Raw genomic sequence first — 21,583 nt, 5'->3', positions numbered from 1 at the left:
AAACAAGAAATTCTAGTCCCTTTCCTAAAAATCATCTAATTCTCTGAAAAAAATGTTTTTAAAAAAATTCTGCAGACTTTACTTACTTGTCAGATTCAACGGGACTACTGGTTATTCGAAAGAAGAAAGTTTCAGAGATGACCAGGCTGTATCCTGCTCACAAAAAATGATCATGAAAAGAGCACCTTTATATATTGCATGAAGGTCCATTGACCCACTGGATTCTGCCCAAAAAGGGGGAGGAAGCTGCAAATATTGGCAAAAGGCTCCAGGATCAAAGAGATGGAAAAGCAGGGAACTTCCTTCAAATGGGGTGAGAGAACTCTAGAGCAAAGGACAGTCACCATCTCTGGTGTGCAACCTCCAGCCTTGAAAAGAGCCATTACAACATCTGTCCAGATTTCAAAGCAACTAAAGAACCTGAAAGTAAATAACACATAATCGAGCAAATCCACCCAGCTTTCTCACTTGAGATACTACAAATGATCTGGAACAATTTATTCTACTTTAAAGGAGAAGACTTGTAGCTAAGGGTTGAAATGAGGAGTCCTTGGTGCTCTCTGACCTTGGTTGTTTTCTTGCAGAAAAGTGGCCAATTTGTCAGAGTGCTAGTCACAGGACATTATGAAAACTCTTTAATTTCACAATTTATGCACAGACTTACCATAATTTCAACTGGGAAACTGTGACCGTCGTAGACCAAGCCAAGTCCTGTGCAACAGAGACAATCCTGTTGGGGGGGGGCTATTCAATTTTAATTTAGCACCTCTTTCAAAACCAGTGGTCTCTCTGTCCAGAATGTGGACTTTGCTGTCTTTAAAAGAGTGACCTTTGTCTTTCAGTTAGTTAGAACTGAAGAAGTTTCTTGGATGAGAAAAGAAACATTTTCAAAGAAAAAACCCATGAAAGTTCAGTTTCCTTTTGGAAGAAACACCTTTGGGACAACCATGACGTGGATGACTGAGAATCTCCATAGACATTTAACTAAGAAGAATGAAGCCAAAAAGGCTCAGCCTTGAGGGGACTCGCAAATTGTGGTTGCAAGCCAGCGTCATCTGGATTTCTGAGTTCAGGAAACAAAAGAAATGGAAGATTCTCCAGGAGATTTGGTGAAATAGCAGTGAAAGTGAAAAGGAACATGTAAGACTAGAAACTTGAATTGGGCTGTTGGCTTTGAGATTTGTAAAGAAGCATTTGTTATCATCAAGAAAGGTGTTGAGGGGTAGCCACAGGCAATTATGACACACCCTTGTTGCTTTGCAGTCATAGGACACATGGAGAAAGACTTGAGAAATCAAATTCTGTGAAACTTCACAGCACAAATGTCCTTATTTCCTTCCCATTAATTTTATCTTATTCCCCAAATGAATGATTGCATGATAACATTACAGGTGGTCCTCACGGAATGACCCAATGATTCAGCAACCATTTGAAATGATAGCACTGAATGAGGGGTGATGATGTCCTTGAGGTTCCAGCCATTGCAGTGTCCCCATACTCACAGTGTCACAATCTGGGTGCTCAGTGCTGTGGCTATCCCATAAACAGGTGGTTGCCATTTATGGCATTCTTCGCCAGCTTCCTGCAATCAAGGTCAACAGGGAAGCAGTTGGGATGTTGCAAATGGTAGTTATTTCTGCCTTTTTAAACATTTGCTATGTGTGACTGTTCTGTTCTCTTGAAGCCTGCTCATTGGGCCATTCTAACACGTGTATCTTTTATTATATTTGACAGTTTTATCAATGGAGCCCAGATTGAAAGCACAAGGAGTAGAGATGGGTCTTCCCCACATCACTTTCAAGAGAAACATTGGGAGTTTGGGGCGGGGGAAGCTGATGGAGGTAGTTTCAGTAGATAGTTGCTAAAGGGAAAACTTTAGAAAGCCCAACTCTTAATACTATGAATTTCTCTGGTTGGGCAACAGGTGGACTTCTTTTTCCAAAGCAGGAAAAGGATTCCAGTAACTGCTAGAATCTGAGACTGAAACTGTTTTTACAGCACATGAGATAACATCTCTAATTAAATGGATCATATCCTAATTTACGCATTCTGTCTAAACTGGTTTCTCCATATCAGGTTATATTAAAATAATTTTGATTGCAATACCCAGAATACCAAACCTGCTCATTCATTAGATTTAAGGATCTCAGCCCTATGAAAAAGATATGATAGTCATTAGGTTATAGAAAAAATTGGCAGAATTCCTGTTTCCTTTATTTGTTTTTCCATATTGCATCAAGTGTTTACATTGTGAAAATAACAGGATATTTATCCAAAGAATTCAGACAGTATTTATTAAGAGGTTCTTTTTTTTTGGGGGGGGGGGTGTAATTAAAAGCCTGTCTCAAATCAAGATATAACAAATTACACCTAGCAGTTTATTATTTTTACAGCAAAAGCTATGTGGGGTTTAGTTGTCTCCTTATTCGTCTTCCAAGTTCCCCCTAGTCAGTCTCTGAAAAGACAATGGATCCTTCCGGAAGGTTCTCTGGCACAGCTTGTCATCATTTCCCCAGGCTTTAAGGAAAAGTCTTGATTGGTTCCTGAGAGAAATAAACACACAACCGCTATTCTGAAGCCAACAACACTGGAGCTACGTCTTCAAATAGTGCCTTTAAGATGTGGATTTTCAAAGAGATTCAACTTAAATGGCAGCCCTTCATGTTAGGCCAGTTCAAGAAATAGGCAAAGCAGAGATTCCAGAATGCTTTTCTCTGTAGGAAGGTAGAATAAGAGAATTTTATTTATTTTATGTATCTCGCCTTGGTTATTTTTACAAATAAACTCACACTCCTTCCTCCTCCTATTTTCCCCACAAGAACAACCCTGTGAGGTGACTTGGGCTGAGAGAGAATGACTAGTCTCAAGTCGGCCTATTTAGTATAATGGGAATACAGAGCATCTTAGATAGACTTCTGAGATTCAGATTAAGGCACCAGGCTAAACATTACCAGACTTAGAGTTCTAATCCTACTTTTCTGGCTTTCATGGCTAAGTTAGGATTAGAATTCACAGTCTCCTGATGTCTAGCCAGGTCCCTTAATCTTAACCTTAAAAGTCCATCTAAAATGCTCTCTGTTCCCATCTTATACTAAGCAAGGTGGGGTTTGTGGAATCCAAATGCAGGACCCAAAGTAACTAATCAAGGCTTGCTGCAGTATTTACTGTTAACAGTGCACACTGGAGAAATTCCCTTCAGAAAACAGTGGGAGGAACTCTTGCAGAGAAAAGGATGCTGTCAGGCTTGTCCCAGCTTGGACGTTTAGGAAATAAAGACCCTCGACTCCATTTGTAGCAAAAAGTATACTTTTACTAAAGTCAAGTGGTTACAGTGCAAGGAAAGCTGGATCTGAGTATTCCTGTGCAAATCCTGCCTTTCCCCCTTCTCCCTGGCCCTCCCCTCTTGACCAATTTGTAAGTGTCCAATAATATTCTAATTAGGTGTTTTGGTAACAGCTTTAAGGTTTGGCTCCTCTTTGGTGGAGTTTCGCATTCCATTCTCACTAGTGTCCTTGCATTTGTTCCAGATTGGCACCTCTGGTTCCTGTCATCCTATCATTTCCCCTCCCTACATCCCCATTCTCACTCTTCCCATATTTTATAGCACTATGCCAGCGAAATGAAGTTGGCCGAAGCGCTTATGATGGCAGACCTGACAGATTCATTCATATTTATACATTTCAAAATGGAGGGGGATTTATATACATGCATATATATGTGTAAGTAATAACATCACTGATCTGAAGTTACTTCCTGCTCTTCTGTTATCTAGAGAGGACAGTGGTCTTAGTTAGGAGAAATATTTGCATCTTGAGATTCAGGGTTGCCTATGTGAATGTTCTGATAAAATTTACCACAGGCACGGGGGGGGGAGGCTACAAGGACACATTCCTAATATCTCCATTTGTCTATTAAATAGTCCCATTCATCTGAAAACTGATCCCCCTCCCAGGCTGAGTTTCATTCTCATGCTTCCTCTTTCTCAGCACTGTGTAATCTTCTCTGTAATTTACTATTAATGGCTCATTCCTTCTTTTCCAGTGCCCAAGATCTATATTTGTTTATGCTGCGATTTAGAGATCCTCCAGGTTCCTCTTCCACAAAGGTCATTGGCTTGGAGAGCTTCCACTCTGCACAGTGAGGCTGAACCACAAAAGTGCTACTTAAAAATTGTTTGGAATGACGATGTGATACTACTATTTAGAAATAAAATCTAGCCCCCTTCTGAAATCATCCGACTTGATCCCAATTGATGCCCATTACTACAACCAAGCATGTGGATTCCTACCTCCTCTCTTCTTCAAACAGAATCACCTTCGGACTTCTCTGCAGAACAAAGAAAAGTGAAATATCAAGGTAAGGTGGACATCTTATCACTAAAGAATCTGAATCCTAGAAGTTGTCTATAGAGATTCTCAGTCATCCAGGTCATGGTTGTCCCAGAGGTTCTTTTTCATGAAGAAGAGCTGAAGAAGCTTCTTGGATGAGAAGCGAAACGTCTTCAAAGAAAAACAAGAAAATCCAGTTGCCCCATGAAAAAGCACCTTTGGGACATGTTGAAGTTGGATTCTGAAGATTCCATAGATTCCGTGGCATAATATATATTTATTAAATATATATATCAAAATATATTATTGTTCATCACATAGTCAACCAGATGTTTAGACTGGATTTGACATATTTGGTTCACCTATCCAGGCCTTCCCAAAGAGCTGGGACAGGCAGATATTGTTTGATGGAGTTAAAGGTATCATCGCAGGATATAAGCCAGGGGTGTCAAACTGCCGGCCCATGGGCCAGTTGCATCACAAGGAGACTGCGCCCATCCCAGCACCGGCAATGCAAAAAAAGTCATGATACGTCATGACACGTCACATGACGTGGCGAGTTGACACCTATGATGTAAGCTATTCCAAGAAATTGCTTTTTGCAATTGATTGATGGGAATTTGGCCCATGCCAAGTGGTGGTCCAGATGTTTTGGGATTATCATCATCATCATCATCATCATTATTATCATCATCATCATCACTACTACTACTACTATAGTTGTTGTTATCTTTATATGAGGAACTAAGATATACATAGTGAGTGGATCAGTGGTTCTCAACCTTTTTTTCACCACAGACCCCCTTTAAATATCCTTTATGGTAATGGACCCCCAAGATTTAACTCAAGATTTAAATCATAACATTTTTTCAAGTCTTTGTGGACCCCCTGTGAACCACAGGTTGAGAAGCACTGTTCTAAGACATAAGTAGAGACCTAACTCTTGAGACATTACAAAATTGCCCACTACAAAATCAAATGTTTTATTTCAGTCTCAGCAAAGGCTGCCAATAAAAACAAGACTTTTAGAGATTGCTGTATGAGTGAGATGGGTGGTCTCTACATTTAATGTATAAATATCAATAATTTTTTAAAAAATATCTTTTTCATCAACCACTACTCCCCTCCAAAGGCAGAACTAATAGTTGAACTTACGTGGCTCTTCAGCCTTTGAAAAATGGCTCTTTAAAAAGTCACAGTGCTCGATCGCCCTTTGCTGGAATGGCTCAGTATTAAGAAGGAAGAAATTCTGCTCTGTGGCATTATAGAGCGGCCACTCATCCTCAGCAGGATTCCTATGGAGGAAGAAAAGGATGCTGATGGAAACTAATCAAGGAGAGAACCAGCCCAGAAATAAGGATAAATTTCCTGACAGTGAGAACAATTGATCAGAGGAACGGCTTGCCTTCAGAAGCTGTGGATGCTTCATCACTGGAAGTTTCAAAGAAGAGATTGGACAGCCATTTGTCCAGAATGGAATAGAATCACCTGCTTGAGCAGGAGGTTGGACTAGAAGACCTCCAAGGTCCCTTCCCACGCAGTTATTCTGATGTATGTTATTCTGATGTAATTCTTTTCCAAAGGGACCAGTCTTGACTTGAGAAACTATAACCAAGGGGAACTCCCAAAGGGGACCTTGAGGGAGGGGTGGGGTTTTGCTGGGTGAAATCTCTTGTGTCTCCTCCTTGCTGATCCAAACCCAGGTCAGCTCCTCACAGACTCTTGAAATCTGCCAGTCCCAATCCACCACCCCCATTCCTCACACCCTGGGCACCCTCCATTTTGGGTGTTTCCCCTTTACTACTTACTCCCTTGCTAGTCTTTCCTCATTCTCCTAATGATACAGTAATGTTTCCTATCTCCTTTTTACCTTCTTTATTCCACTTGTAGAAATAACATACCTGGAATATGTGTAATACCACTGAACTCATAAAAGAACGATTACCTATAAGTGACATAATTAAGAATCCTTAAAAATTTCAGGGCTTTTCCCTGTACTTGGCAACTGGCATGTATTTACAATGGCTGCAGCACCCCAGGGTCACGTGGTCACCATTTGGAAGCAAGCAAAGTTATGGATTCACNAAATAAAGTGAACCACTTACCCAGTTCTGGCAAACTCTGCCCAGTATTGCATCATCTTACGGCTCAGTCTGGCTTCAGCCTCTGTGTACGTTTGATTGACAGGAAGCACGGATTCAGGGGTCCCAAAAACATAAGAAAGCTCAGCACCGTGGGATGCCCCAATCCATTCAGGCCAGACTGACCCTGAAGGGCGATGTGCGAATAAATAGGCATATACAGGACTCCCTGTTTTCTGGAAATTTCTTATAGCTTCAATCAATGGGCATGCAATGATCCAATCTGTACAGAAGTGGGACAGAGCAGAGCGGTATTTGGCTGGGCCCTGATTTCCTTCACTGTACCTCAGGGCAATCTTCTGAACAAAGTCTTCAGTTGCATTTGGCACCAATAGTCTTATCCCTTTCAGAAGCTGCTCCTGATTGATGAGATTGTGGGTGATGTTAGAGAAAACATAAGAGACAAATGTGGCTCCTTCATCAGAGGTTTTTCCTATGAGGACAGGTTTGACTTGAATTTGCCCCTCCTCCATGAGCTTTTCTGGATCATCAAGCAAAAAATCCCCATCTACGGTTGGCCTGAAGGGAAAATCCAGAAAGAAGCCACCTTTGAAGAACATAGATATTTCATGCCGAATAAATTCAGACACATTTTTTGTTTCCAGACAATGCAGTATGCTGGTATTGCTGTCCTCGGAGCAACCTAGCAAATGAGCAAATTCCAGCGATAACCGTTTGGCTTCCTCAGGAGACCTCCAAGCCGAGAAAACATTGGCTGTTCCACTCTGGATCACCGCTTGGGCAAAAAGGTCCTGGCTTTTTGACGCAAGAAGATGGAAATTCACGGAAGATCCTCCAGCACTCTCGCCAAAAATGGTCACCCGACAAGGGTCTCCCCCAAAGGCAGCTGCATTCTCTTTTATCCACTTCAGGGCCAGCTGTTGGTCCCATAAGCCCAGGTTCCCTGGAGCAGCTTGTGGCAAGTAAAGAAAGCCTAGGGCTCCCAAGCGATAATTGATGGAGACCACAATGACATTCTCAGTGGCAGCTAAGGAGGCCCCATTGTATATGTCCAGAGAAGATGAGCCCATGAAATATCCCCCTCCGTGTATCCAGAACAAAACAGGCACTGGGGAAGAAGGTTGTGGGTGTGGCACCCAGATGTTGAGGGAAAGGCAGTCTTCTGACAGTGGTGTTTTAGGAGTAATTGTCTCTGCTTCAGGGAGATCCCGGAAAATAAATTGAGGACAGGAATTGCCAAAGCTGGTGGCCTCCAAAGTTTGAGTCCATGGCTGATGTGGAAGAGGTTTCTGGAAGCGCAACTTCCCCAGGGGAGGCTCAGCATAAGGAATGCCTAGATAGGCTGTCACAGATCCAGGGCCAGTCAGGAACCGCTTGCCCTTAATAGGGCCACTGCTGGTTATGACCACTGTGTCCCCATTAGAAGCAGAACTGGAGGCTAATGGAAAGAGGAGGAGGAGGAGGCAGCACCGGAGAGAAGGGCATAGCTGACAAAGCATTGCAACAGTAGGAAGAGTTGATGGACCTGGAAAAAGTTACAACCAATATGAGATTATTCCTCTTACTGTATAAGCCCACCTTATGCTAATTCATCATTGATTTATATGTGATAAATGTGATAAATAAATAAATATTATTTTTATTTCTCACCTTTATAAGTCCACCCATCTCACAAAAAGTGACTCTAGGTGGCAGAGAACCATCAATAAAAATAAATGAAGCGATTTTCACAGTGGAGAAAGTCATTGAAAAACTGAGCTTTCTACCACTGTAGTCCTTTCACACCTGAATGTTAACCATGATTTGTCTGAGATTCCCTTTTCCTGCCACAGTTGCTCAACCAACTCAAAGATTAATCAACTTTGGATCTTTCCCCTGTTAAACTTGCCCACTGTACAGAGAATCTTTGACTTATAACCCACAATTAAGCCCAACATTTCCACTACTAAGCAAGATCATTGTTAAATGAGTTTTGCTCCATTTTACAACCTTTCTTGCCACAGTTGTTAAGTGAAACACTGCAGTTGTTAACTTAGTAACACAGTTGTTAAGTGAATCTAGTTTCTACATTTGGTTGTCAGAAGGTTGCAATAGTTGGTCACCTAACCCCAGGACACTGCAACCGTCATGCATATGAGGCAATTGCCAAGTATCCAGATTTTGATCACACGACCATAGGGATGCTGCAATGGCCGTAAGGATGAAACATGGTTGTAAATCACTTTTATCCCTGCTAGTGTAACTTTGAATGGTCACTAAAAATGGATATAAATCGAGGACTACCTGTACTACAGTCTTTCCTATAACCAGTGCTTTTTTTTCTAAAAAAAATAAAGGTGCCGGAACTCACACACATCATACAACCCACCTTGCCTGCCCTACAAGGTTCCATCCAAAAAACGTACGTTCTATGAGAAAAAAAGCCCTGCCTATAACTATATATAGTTATGAAAATTGGACAATTAAAAAGAAGGGAGACAGAAGAAAATTTGATTCTTGCAAATTGTGGGATTGGAGACCACTAATGCTCATATCTTGGAGAGCAAAAATAACAACCAAGGAGATTTTAGACCATGTCAAACGGAAACCTAGGATTACGAAGGTAAGCCTGACATCTTTTGGTTATATTGTGGAATAAAATTCCTTAGAAAAGCCAGTTATGATCAGAATGGTTGGAAGCACTTATAAAAGAGAGCAGCACAGAATATCAACAAATATGGTGCTCTTTAAAACCTAGAAACATTAACCAAAGTCGTAAAGCATCAGAAGAAAATGGAGAGAACTAATCTCTAAAGTCTATAAAGCAATGTTTTTCAGTCTTAGCAACTTTAAGATGTGTGGACTTCAATTTCCAGAATTCTGCGAGTTGAGGTCCACATCAGTTAAAGTCGCCAAGTTTGAGAAACAGTGTTATAAAAAGTCAGGTACAACTGAAAAGATAAAGAGCAGAATTTCATCCTCTGTCTCTGAACCCAGCAACTCAGGATTTCTAATCACCATGGGATTTACTAAATAAAGCTGATCTGTATTTTCTTTTACACAAAGGCCAGCCTCAGAAATATTTTTTACAATAGCTACATTCCCCAAACCTGAGGGGTCCCCAACCCTTGGGCTACAATCCACTACCGGGCCTTGAGCCTTTCGGAAGTGGGCCACAGAAGTGGCAGGCGAGTGCATGTACATGCATGTGCATACCCACTCACACAAGCAGCATGCATGCCTGCCACACATATGGATCCAATGCAGTCAGTTGGCAATTCAAACAGTTCTTTTATTGCTCCCAATTTTCCCCAAATGCTCCCACGCTTGCTGGCAAGCCTCCAACAAAAGATCACACACACATCCCTTCAGCCAACTCTGGTTGAAAGTAGGTTCAAATACAGGCTGATTAGCATAAGAAAGTAGTCAAGGCCATAGAAATAACAAGGAAGAAAACATAAACTTAACCAGTCGTTTGAATCTGAGCTTGCCTGAGCAGTTTCCAAAAGAGAGAATCCAAAATACAGTCTGATAGTCAAGGTTTCCAAGTTTCCGAACAGAAGGCACAGAACAAGAGCAACAACACACAACACTCCAAATAATCAGACTTTGTTCCCGACAAATGCCACCCACAGCGTCTCCTTAAATCTCAATCCCTAGGTGTGCCTTGTGGAATGGGGCGGGACGCTCTCCTCCCGAGTAATTGAGCCTGCCTGCATTGTTCCCTCCTTCTCTCCACTCTTCTTGCTCTAGGATCAGGTGGGGGTGGGCTTTGCTCATCGCCTGAACTCTTGTCTCCCTTGTTCCAATCCTGAAGGTCCCTGGCCTGCCTCAGCCTGCTCTTCCCCACAGTCCTCTGAAGCCACAGACACCTCTCCCTCTGCCTCCATAGGATCCTGTTCCAGCTCCATTTCCTACTCAGATTCAGACTCAGATGGAGGCATGACATTGTGGTTTTTCTGAAGAAGACCTAACTTTATTTGTCCTCAAGGATTCTCTGATTCCAAAACTGAACAAATTGTCAACTGTACAGTCGCAATATTAGAGCAAAACAAAGTAGAAATGATACCTTGCATAATGTATCCATTACATTCAGTACAATTGCACAAGTGTTCTAAGAAATGCAATTCTATCAGTATCTACCTAGAAAAATCTCCCGCTGATTTTTAACGGGCCTTATTGCTAGATAAAGAGGGTAGAAATTTGCAAGCACATGTCTGAACCTAGGAGAAATGGCAACCCAGTTGGGGCTTTCCGTTCACTGCCTTTTTCCTCCCACTCTCCTTCTCTATGTCTCAAACTCTAGCAGGCATTTCCTATTATGGCTGAAGAAACTGTTGTCTCTTTACATATGTTTAGCCTGGAATAGCACTAACTAGCCTAAATAGCCTAAATTAACTAGCCAGAAAACAAGAAATTCTAGTCCCTTTTCTAAAAACCATCTTCTAATTCTCTGAAAAAAATGTTTTTTAAAAAAAGTCTGCAGACTTTACTCACTTGTCAGATTCAACGGGACTACTGGTTATTCGAAAGAAGAAAGTTTCAGAGATGACAAGGCTGTATCCTGCTCACAAAAAATGATCATGAAAAGAGCAACTTTATATATTGCACAAAGGTCCATTGAGCAACTGGATTCTGCCCGTAAAGGGGGAGGAAGCTGCAAATATTGGCAAAAGGCTCCAAGATCAAAGAGATGGAAAAGCAGGGAACTTCCTTCAAATGGGGTGAGAAAGAGCAAAGGAGAGTCACCATCTCTGGTGTGCAACCTGAGCCATCACAACATCTGTCCAGATTTCAGAGCAACTAAAGAACCCGAAAGCAAATAACACACCATTGAGCAAATCCACCCAGCATTCTCACCTGAGATACTACAAGTGATCTGGCACCATTTTGTTCTACTTTAAAGGAGAGGTCCTGTAGCTAAGGGTTGAAATGAGGAGTCCTTGGTGCTCTCTGACTTTGGTTGTTTTCTTGCAGAAAAATGGCCAATTTGTCAGAGTGCTAGTCACAGGACATTATGAAAACTCTTTAATTTCACAAATGATGGACAGACTTAACTGAAGTAGAAATCCTTGATACTTACTGAGAAGACAAGACCACAAAGGGTTGGAGAAACAGGTTTATTTGCGCAAAGGTTCAGAGCATTTGCATGACAAATTCTGAATCCCGGGCTACTCCCAGGGCGTCACTTTTATACAGCTTTTCACACATACATCATCCAAGGGGTGACTCTTAACTACCTTTAACACAGCAAAAAGGGAGAAGTTTATATCTAGCATTCACACAAGGAAAAAGGAGAAGTTCATACAATTGGGCTTCTTACCACATTGCTCGACACGGATATTATCTTACACCATCTCTGACTTTTGGTTGGCACTTCTTGTAATATGTTTCTTAACAGAGTTGCACACAGGTCATCACACTCAGCCAGTTCCTAGTATTTATCTAAAGCTTGCAACACATAACTTCTATTAATGAAAAATATTTTTCTAAGGTATTTTTCCATCTGTCTCATAACCATGATTTCAACTGGGAAACTGTGACCATCGTAGACCAAGCCAGGTCCAAAAATTCTAGAGAATTCCTGGAAGCCTGGCACTGTGACAAATCGGCCATCGATAGATACATAAAGAACTTCTACCTCCTGTGAAAAAGAGACAATCCTGTTGGGGGGGGCTATTCAATTTTAATTTGGCACCTCTTTCAAACCAGTGGTCCTCTCTGTCCAGAATGTGGACTTTGCTGTCTTTAAAAGAGTGACCTTTGTCTTTCAGATGCAGGTGGATTGCCAAATCCTGTCCTGATGAGTTTCTTCTCCTGTGTTGTGCCATGCACTTGTGAAATGATTCTTGTGCAGGTTTGCAACAGAGGGGGAGGGATATCTCCTTCTTTACAATACAGTCCTTTCAGCAGTCCCAAGAAGGTTCCACACCCATTTGCACTCTAATTCTGGTGACTCTGAGGATGTAGATAAACCCCCAAGTGGAGGCCAATGACGCTCAAGAGTACGAACAACCAGATCACTGCATAGAATATAAATCCTTCCATTCCCCACCAGTTAGTTAGAACTGAAAAAGTTTCTTGCATGAGAAAAGAAACATTTTCATAGAAAAAAACCATGAAAGTCCAGTTTCCTTTTGGAAAAAGCACCTTTGGGACAACCATGACGTAGATGACTGAGAATCTCCATCACATTTAACAAAGAAGAATGAAGCCAAAAGGCCCAGCTCTGAGGGGACTCGCAAATTGTGGTTGCAAGCCAGCATCATCTGGATTTCTGAGTTCAGGAAACAAAAGGAATGGAAGATTGTCCAGGAGATTTGGTGAAGTAGCAGTGAAAGTTAAAAGGAACATGTAAGACTAGAAACTTGAATTGGGCTGGTGGCTTTGAGATTTGAAAAGAAAGGTGTTGAGGGGTAGCCACAGGCAATTATGACACAACCTTGTTGCTTTGCAGTCATAAGACACATGGAGAAAGACTTGAGAAATCAAATTCTGTGAAACTTCACAGCACAAATGTCCTTATTTCCTTCCCATTAATTTTATCTTATTCCCCAAATGAATGATTGCATGATAACATTACAGGTGGTCCTCACTGAATGACCCAATGATTCAGCAACCATTTGAACTCATGATAGCACTGAATGAGGGGTGATGATATCCTTGAGGTTCCGGCCGTTTCAGTGTCCCCATAGTCACAGTGTCACAATCTGGGTGCTCAGTGCTGTGGCTAACTATTATATCACAGCATCCCATAAACAGGTGGTTGCCATTTATGGCATTCTTTGCCAGTTTCCTACAAGCAAGGTCAACAGGGAAGCAGTTGGGATGTTGCAAATGGTAGTTATTTCTGCCTTTTTAAACATTTGCTATGTGTGGCTGTTCTGTCCTCTTGAAGCCTGCTCCTTGGGCCATTCTAACACGTGTGTCTTTTATTATATTTGACTGCTGGAATCTGAGATTGAAACTGTTTTTACAGCACATGAGAAAACATCTCTAATTAAATGGATCATATCCTAATTTACGCATCCTGTCTAAACTGGTTTCTCCATATCAGGTTATATTAAAATAATTTTGATTGCAATACTCAGAATACCAAATCTGCCCATTCATTAGATTTAAGGACCTCAGCCCTATGGAAAAGATATGTGAGTCATTAAGTTATAGAAAAAATTGGCAGGATTTCTGTTTCCTTTATTTGTTTTTTCATATTGCATCAAGTTTTAACATTTTGAAAATAACAGGATTTTTATCCAAAGAATTCAGACAATATTTATTAAGAGGTTCTTTGGGGGGTGGTAATTAAAAGCCTGTCTCAAATCAAGTATAACAAATTATACTAGCAGTTTATTATTTTTACAGCAAAAGTTATGTGGGGTTTAGTTGTCTCCTTATTCGTCTTCCAAGTTCCCCCTAGTCAGTCTCTGAAAGGACAATGGATCCTTCTGGAAGGTTCTCTGGCACAGCTTGTCATCATTTCCCCAGGCTTTAAGGAAAAGTCTTGATTGGTTCCTGAGAGAAATAAACACACAACCGCTATTCTGAAGCCAACAACACTGGAGTTACGTCTTCAAATAGTGCCTTTAAGAAGTGGACTTTCAAAGAGATTCAACCGAAATGGCAGCCCTTCATGGTAGGCCAGTTCAAGAAATAGGCAAAGCAGAGATTCCAGGATGCTCTTCTCTGTAGGAAGGTAGAGTAAGAGAATTTTATTTATTATATGTATTTATTATATGGTTATTTTTACAAATAAACCCACACTCCTTCCTCCTCCTATTTTCCCCACAACAACAACCCTATGAGGTGAGTTGGGCTGAGAGAGAATGACAACTCTAAAGTTGGCCTATTTAGTATAATGGGAACACAGAGCATCTTAGATGGTCTTTTGAGATTCAGATTAAGGCACCAGGCTAAACGTTACCAGACTGTGAGTTCTAATCCTACTTTCTGACTTTCATGGCTAAGGTAGGACTAGAACTCACAGTCTCCTGATGTCTAGCTTGGTCCCTTAATCTTAACCTTAAAAGTCCAACTCTAAGGTGCTCTCTGTTCCCATCTTATAGTAAACATGGTGGGGTTTCTGGAATCCAAATTTAAGACCTAAAGCAAACAATCAAGGCTCACGGCAGCATTTACTATTAACAGTGTGCACTGGAGAAATTCCCTTCAGAAAATAGTGAGAAAAGGATGCTATCAGAACAACAAAGATGATTAGAGGACTGGAGGCTAAAACATACAAGGAACGGTTTCTGGAATTGGGTAGGTCTAGTTTAATGAAGAAAAGAACGAGGGGGGACATGATAGCAGTGTTCCAATATCTCAGGGGCTGCCATAAAGAAGAGGGAATCAAGCTATTCTCCAAAGCGCCTGAAGGCAGGACAAGAAGCAACCGATGGAAACTGATCAAGGAGGGAAGCAACCTAGAACTGAGGATAAATTTCCTGACCGTCAGAATAATTAACCAGTGGAACAACCTGCCTCCAGAAGCAGTGAATGCTCCAACACTGGAAGTTTTTAAGAAGAGACTGGACAGCCATTTGTCTGAAATGGTGTAGGGTTTCCTGCCTGAGCAGGAGGTTGGACTAGATGACCTCCAGGGTCCCTTCCAACGTTGTTGTTGTTGTTGTTGTTGTTGTTGTTGTTGTTGTTATTATTATTATTATTATTATTATTATTATTATTATTATTATTATTATTATTATTATTATTATTATTATTATGTTTGTCCCAGCTTGGACATTTAGGAAATAAAGACCCTTGACTCCATTTGTAGCAAAAAGTATACTTTTACTAAAGTCAAGTGGTTACAGTGCAAGAAAAGCTGGATCTGAGTATTCTTGCGCAAAACCTGCCCTTTCCCCTTCTTCCTGGCTCTCCCCCCTTGGCCAATTTGTAAGCGTCCAATAACATTCAAATTAGGTGTTTTGGTAATAGCTTTGACGTTTGATGCCTCTTTGTCACGCTCATGTCCTTGGATCTACCAGTCTGTTTCAGATTGGCACCTCTGGTTTCTGTCATCCTGTCATTCCCTCCCCTCCCTACTTCCCCATTCTCTCCCCCTTCCTACATTTTATGGCAGTATGTCAGAGAAATGAAGTAGGCCGAAGCAATTATGATGGCACACCTGACAGATGTACTCCTATTTATATATTTCAAAATGGAGGGGAAAATGACGCATGCATACATATTCCTAGGTAACTCTGGGCTACAAGGACACATTCCTTATGTCTCCATTTGTCTATTAAATAGTCCCATTCAGCTAAAAACTGATTTCCCACACAGGTTTCATTCTCATGCTTTCTCTTTCTCAGCACTTGTAATTTACTACTCTTAATGGCTCATTCATTCTCTATATTTATGCTAAGATCATAGAGAACCTCCCGGGTCCTCTTCCACAAAGGCCATTGGCACCAGCTTGGAGAGCTTCCACTCCACGCAATGAGGCTGAGCCACAAAATGCTACTTAAATTTTTTTGGGAATTCCAATGGAAAATACTATTTAGAAAGAAGTCTAGCCCCTTCTGAAATCATCCAAATTGATCCTTGCTGACAGTTGTTAAGCATTGGATCTCTACCTTCCGTCTTCTTCCTAGTTCGATGAAACAGAATCACCTTCGGACTTGTCTGCAGAACAAAGAAAAATGAAATATCAAGATAAGGTGGACATCTTATTACTAAAGAATCTGAATCTAGAAGTTGGATTCTGAGGATTCCATAGATTCTGAGGCATAATATATATTTACTATATATATATCAAAAGATGTTATTGTTTGTCACATAGTCAGCCAGATGTTTAGAATAGATTTGACATTTTTGGTACACATATCCAGCCATTCCCAAAGAGCTGGGACAGGCAGATATTGTTTGATGGTGTTAAAGGTTGCAGGATGTAAGCTGTTCCAAGTAATGCTGCCTTTTGCAATTGACTCTCAGGGATTTTGTCAATGCCAATGGTGGTCAAGTGGTGATCCAGATATTTTGAGATTAACATTAATATTATTATGGTTGTTGTTACCTTTAAGTGCGCAACTAAGGCATACATAGAGATCTCCTAAGACAGTAGTTCTCAATCTTTTCTTCATCACAGACCCCCTTTAAATACCTTTTGTGGTAACAGACCCCAAAACGTAACTCAAGATTTCAATCATAACATTTTTTCATTTTTTTCATTTTTAAAAATATATTTTTCATCAACCACTACTCCCCTCCAAAGGCAGAACTAATAGTTGAACTTACGTGACTCTTCAGCCTTTGAAAAATGGCTCTTTAAAAAGTCACAGTGCTCGTTCGCCCTTTCCTGGAATGGCTCAGTATTAAGAAGGAAGAAATTCTGCTCTGTGGCATTATAGAGCGGCCACTCAGCCTCGGTGGCCACCAACCCAGCAGGATTCCTATGGATGAGGAAAAGGATATTGATGGGAAATAACCTAGAACCAACTTAGAAATAAGGATAAATTTCCTGGCAGTTAGAACAATTGATCAGTGGAACAGCTTTGCCTTCAGAAGCTGTGGATGCTTCATCACTGGACGTTTCAAAGAAGAGATTGGACAGCCATTTGTCCATAATGGAATAGGGCAGTGGTGGGATTCAGCTGGTTTGCACCACTTCGGCAGAACCGGTAGCTAATTTTTTGTTGCCCAGGCCCAGAGTGGACTTCTGGATGCGGCATCCACACAGAGAACCAGTTGTTCACATATTTGAATCTCACCACTGGAATAGGGTCTCCTGCTTGAGCAGGAGGTTGGACTAGAAGACCTCCAAGGTCCCTTCCCACACTGTTATTCTGATGTATGTTATTTTGATGTAACTCTTTTCCAAAGGGACCGGTCTTTACTTGAGAAACTATAACCAAGGGGAACTCCCAAAGGGGACTTTGTGGGAAGGGTGAAGTTTGGCTTGGTGAAATCTCTTGTGTCTCCTCCTTGCTGATCCAAACCCAGGTCAGCTCCTCACAGACTCTGGAAATCTGCCAATCCCAAACCATCACCCCCATTCCTTACACTCTGGGCACCCTCCATCTTGGGAGTTTCCCCTTTACTACTTACTCCCTTGCTAGCCTTTGCTCATTCTCCAAATGATACAGTAATGNGGTGCTTGGCAACTGGCATGTATTTACAATGGCTGCAGCATCCCAGGGTCATGTGGTCACCATTTGGAAGAAAGCAAAGTCAGTGGAGGAAGCTGGATTCACATAACCATATGTTATACTTAACAACTGCAGTGATTTGCTTAACGACTGTGGTAAGAAAGGTCTTAAAATTGGGCATGATTCACTTAACAACTGTCTTACTTAACAACAGAAATTCTGGTCCCAACTAGTCGTTAATTGTGAACTACCTGTATTAACACAACCTGTAAACATTACTTTAGACATAAAGTGCATTTGTTGACTGGGGGGGGGGCTTTCTTTGGATTTAAAATACAAATTTATACAAATAAAGTAAACCACTTACCCAGTTCTGGCAAACTCTGCCCAGTATTGCATCATCTTACGGCTCAGTCTGGCCTCAGCCTCTGTGTACGTTTGATTGACAGGAAGGACGGATTCAAGGGTCCCAAAAACGTAAGGAATCTCAGCACCGTGGGATGCCCCAATCCATTCAGGCCAGACTGACCCTGAAGGCCGATGTGCAAATAAATAGGCATATACAGGACTCCCCGTTTTCCTGATATTTCTTGCAACTTCAATCAATGGGCATGCAATGACCCGATCTGTATAGAAGTGGGACAGAGCAGAGCGGTATTTGGCTGGGCCCTGATTTCCTTCACTGTACCTCAGGGCAATCGTCTGAATAAAGTTTTCAGTTGCATTTGGCATGAACAGTCTTATCCCTTTCAGAAGTTGCTCCTGGTTGATAAGATTGTGGGTGATGTTAGAGAAAACATAGGGAACAAATGTGGCTGCTTCATCAGAGGTCTTACCTATGAGGATGGGTTTGATCTGAATTTGCCCCTCCTCCATAAGCTTTTCTGGATCACCAAGCAAAAGATCCCCATCTACAGTTGGCCTGAAGGGAAAATTCAGAAGCAACCCACCTTTGAAGAACATAGATATTTCATGCTGAATAAATTCAGAAACATTTTTTGTTTCCAGGCAATGCAATATGCTGGTATTACTGTCCTCGGAGCAACCTAGCAAATGAACAAATTCCAGCGATAACCGTTTGGCTTCCTCAGGAGACCTCCAAGACCAGAAAGCATTGGCTGCTCCACTCTGGATCACTGCTTGGGCAAAAAGATCCCGGCTTTTTGGCGCAAGAAGATGGAAATTCACAGAAGATCCTCCAGCACTCTGGCCAAAAATGGTCACCCGAGAAGGGTCTCCCCCAAAGGCAGCTGCATTCTCTTTTATCCACCTCAGGGCCAGCTGTTGGTCCCATAAGCCCAGGTTCCCTGGAGCAGCTGGTGGCAAGTAAAGAAAGCCTAGGGCTCCCAAGCGATAATTGATGGTGACCACAATGACATTCTCAGTGGCAGCTAAGAATGCCCCATTGTATATGTCCAGAGAAGATGAGCTCGTTAAATATCCGCCTCCGTGTATCCAGACCAAAACAGGCACTGGTGAAGAAGGTTGTGGGTGCGGCACCCAGATGTTGAGGGAAAGACAATCTTCTGACAGTGGTGTTTTAGGAGTCCATATCTCTTCTTCAGGGAAATCCTTGAAAATAAATTGAGGACAGGAATTGCCAAAGCTGGTGGCCTCCACAGTTTGAGTCCATGGCTGATGTGGAAGAGGTTTCTGGAAGCGCAACTTCCCCAAAGGAGGCTCAGCATAAGGAATGCCTAGATAGGCTGTCACAGATCCAGGGCCAGCCAGGAACTGCTTGCCTTTAATAGGGCCACTGCTGGTTATGACCACTGTGTCCCCATTAGAAGCAGAACTGGAGGCTAATGGAAAGAGGAGGAGGAGGAGGAGGCAGAACCGGAGAGAAGGGCATAGCTGACAAAGCATTGCAACAGTAGGAAGAGTGGATGGACCTGGAAAAGGTTACAACCAATATGAGATTATTCCTCTTATTGTATAAGCCCACCTTATGCTAATTCATCATTAATTTATATGTGATAAATAAATATTATTTTTATTTCTCATCTTTATAAGTCCACCCATCTCGCAAAAAGTGACTCTAGGTGGCACACAACCATCAATAAAAATAAATGAAACGATTTACACAGAGGAGAAAGTAATTGAAAAACTGAGCTTTCTACCACTGTGGTCCTTTCACACCTGAATGTTAATCTTGATTTGTCTGAGATTCCCTTTTCCTGCCACAGTTGCTCAACCAACTAAAAGGTTAATCAACTTTGGGTCTTTCCCCTCTTAAACTTGCCCACTGTACAGAGAATCGTTGACTTATAACCCACAATTAGGCCCAAAATGGCCGCAGCCGACTACCGGGCCTTGAGCCTTTCAGAACTGGGCCACAAAGTGGCAGGCGAGGGCGTGTGCATGCGTGCATATCCACTCACACAAGCAGCATGCATGCCTGCCACACGTATATATCCATCCCCTCTCCCCCCTCCCCACTGATCCACAAAGCCGAAATGGTTGGGAAACTGCCCTAACCGTAATATTTTCTCATCCACACATGCTCTAGGGCTAGGCTGCCTAACATAATCATCTCTGTGGTTTTTCTGAGGAAAGCCTAACTTTATTTGTCCTCAAGGAACAGGATAGTCTGATCCCAAAACTGAACAAATTGTCAGCTGTATAATCCGCAATATTAGAGCAAAACAAAGTAGAAATAATACCTTGCATAATGTATCCATTACATTCAGTAGAATTCCACAAGTGTTTTAGGAAATGCAATTCTATCAACATCTCCCTAGAAAAATCTCCCGCTGATTTTTAACGGGCCTTATTGCTAGATAAAGATGGCAGAAATTTGCAAGCATATGTCTGAATCTAGAAGAAATGGCACCCCAGTTGGGGCTTTCTGTTCACTGCCTCCCCCCCCCCCTCTCCTTCTCTCTGTCTCAAACTGTAGCAGGCATTTCCTATTATGGCTGAAGAAACTGTTGTCTCTTTACATATGTTTAGCTTGGAATAGCACTAACTAGCCTAAATAGCCTAAATTAACTAGCCAGAAAACAAGAAATTCTAGTTCCTTTCCTAAAAATCATCTAATTATCTGAAAAAAATGTTTTTTAAAAAATTCTGCAGACTTTACTCACTTGTCATATTCAATGGGACTACTGGTTATTCGAAAGAAGAAAGTTTCAGAGATGACCAGGCTGTATCCTGCTCACAAAAAAATGATCATGAAAAGAGCACCTTTATATATTGCACGAAGGTGCATTGACCCACTGGATTCTGCCCACAAAGGGGGAGGAAGCTGCAAATATTGGCAAAAGGCTCCAGGATCAAAGAGATGGAAAAGCAGGGAACTTCCTTCAAATGGGGTGAGAGATCTCTAGAGCAAAGGACAGTCACCATCTCTGGTGTGCAACCTGCAGCCTTGAAAAGAGCCATTACAACATCTGTCCAGATTTCAAAGCAACTAAAGAACCCGAAAGCAAATAACACATCATCGAGCAAATCCACCCAGCTTTCTCACTTGAGATACTACAAAGGATCTGGAGCAATTTATTCTACTTTAAAGGAGAAGACTTGTAGCTAAGGGTTGAAATGAGGAGTCCTTAGTGCTCCCTGACCTTGGTTGTTTTCTCTCAGAAAAGTGGCCAATTTGTCAGAGTGCTAGTCACAGGACATTATGAAAACTCTTTAATTTCACAATTTATGCACAGACTTATCATAATTTCAACTGGGAAACTGTGACCATTGTAGACCAAGCCAGGTCCAAAATTTCAAGTTAATTCCTGGAAGCCTGGCACTGTGACAAATCGGCCATCGATAGATACATAAACAACCTCTTCCTCCTGTGCAAAAGAGACAATCCTGTTGGGGGAGGGCTATTCAATTTTAATTTGGCACCTCTTTCAAACCAGTGGTCCTCTCTGTCCAGAATGTGGACTTTGCTGTCTTTAAAAGAGTGACCTTTGTCTTTCAGATGCAGATGGATTGCCGAATCCCGTCCTGATGAGTTTGTTCTCCTGTGTTGTGCCATGCACTTGTAAAATGATTCTTGTGCAGGTTTGCAACAGAGGGGGAGGGATATCTCCTTCTTTACAATGCTGTCCTTTCGGCAATCCCAAGAAGGTTCCACACCCATTTG

The 21,583-nt window shown here is 41.7% G+C and overlaps 2 protein-coding genes across 3 annotated transcripts; both read right to left on the bottom strand.

Annotated features, from left to right (window-relative positions):
- Window positions 1-2,180: 2,180 nt before the first annotated feature.
- LOC107298145 (cholinesterase) lies at window positions 2,181-7,948 on the bottom strand. Of its 2 annotated transcripts, none has more exons than XM_015827508.2 (4): window positions 6,434-7,948; window positions 5,484-5,623; window positions 4,289-4,326; window positions 2,181-2,714 (listed from the first exon to the last, which is right to left on the bottom strand). In XM_015827508.2, the coding sequence occupies exons 1-3, from the start codon at window positions 7,927-7,929 to the stop codon at window positions 4,301-4,303; spliced, it is 1,662 nt and encodes a 553-aa protein (XP_015682994.1). In that variant the 5' UTR covers window positions 7,930-7,948; the 3' UTR covers window positions 2,181-2,714; window positions 4,289-4,300. The 2 variants fall into 2 exon arrangements, with proteins under 2 accessions (XP_015682994.1, XP_015682995.1); XM_015827509.2 differs by having other exon boundaries at window positions 2,181-2,543.
- Window positions 7,949-15,998: 8,050 nt separating this feature from the next.
- LOC107298149 (cholinesterase-like) lies at window positions 15,999-20,166 on the bottom strand. The gene is made up of 4 exons (XM_015827513.2): window positions 20,135-20,166; window positions 17,864-19,321; window positions 16,646-16,800; window positions 15,999-16,033 (listed from the first exon to the last, which is right to left on the bottom strand). Exons 1-4 carry the CDS (start codon window positions 20,164-20,166, stop codon window positions 15,999-16,001), a joined length of 1,680 nt encoding a protein of 559 aa, XP_015682999.2.
- Window positions 20,167-21,583: the final 1,417 nt, after the last annotated feature.

Source organism: Protobothrops mucrosquamatus, unplaced genomic scaffold (assembly GCF_001527695.2).
Source record: "Protobothrops mucrosquamatus isolate PMUCROS unplaced genomic scaffold, P.Mucros_1.0 scaffold3746, whole genome shotgun sequence".
In the NCBI taxonomy this organism is placed as follows: Eukaryota; Metazoa; Chordata; class Lepidosauria; order Squamata; family Viperidae; genus Protobothrops; species Protobothrops mucrosquamatus.
This window is presented reverse-complemented; position numbering and strand designations above follow the sequence as displayed.

Excerpts from the sequence above, each read along its gene's own strand:
- LOC107298145 (XM_015827508.2), bottom strand. The coding sequence starts at position 7,929 with ATGCTTTGTCAGCTATGCCCTTCTCTCCGGTGCTGCCTCCTCCTCCTC. Across the intron at positions 5,624-6,433 it reads GCAGAGTTTGCCAGAACTGG|GAATCCTGCTGAGGATGAGT; the intron begins GTAAGTGGTTCA and ends CTTCCTCCATAG. Across the intron at positions 4,327-5,483 it reads TTCAAAGGCTGAAGAGCCAC|AGAAGTCCGAAGGTGATTCT; the intron begins GTAAGTTCAACT and ends TTTGTTCTGCAG.
- LOC107298149 (XM_015827513.2), bottom strand. The coding sequence starts at position 20,166 with ATGCAAGGTATTATTTCTACTTTGTTTTGCTC. Across the intron at positions 19,322-20,134 it reads ATTTCTACTTTGTTTTGCTC|CCTCCTCCTCCTCTTTCCAT; the intron begins TAATATTGCGGA and ends GTTCTGCCTCCT. Across the intron at positions 16,801-17,863 it reads GCAGAGTTTGCCAGAACTGG|GAATCCTGCTGGGTTGGTGG; the intron begins GTAAGTGGTTTA and ends CCTCATCCATAG.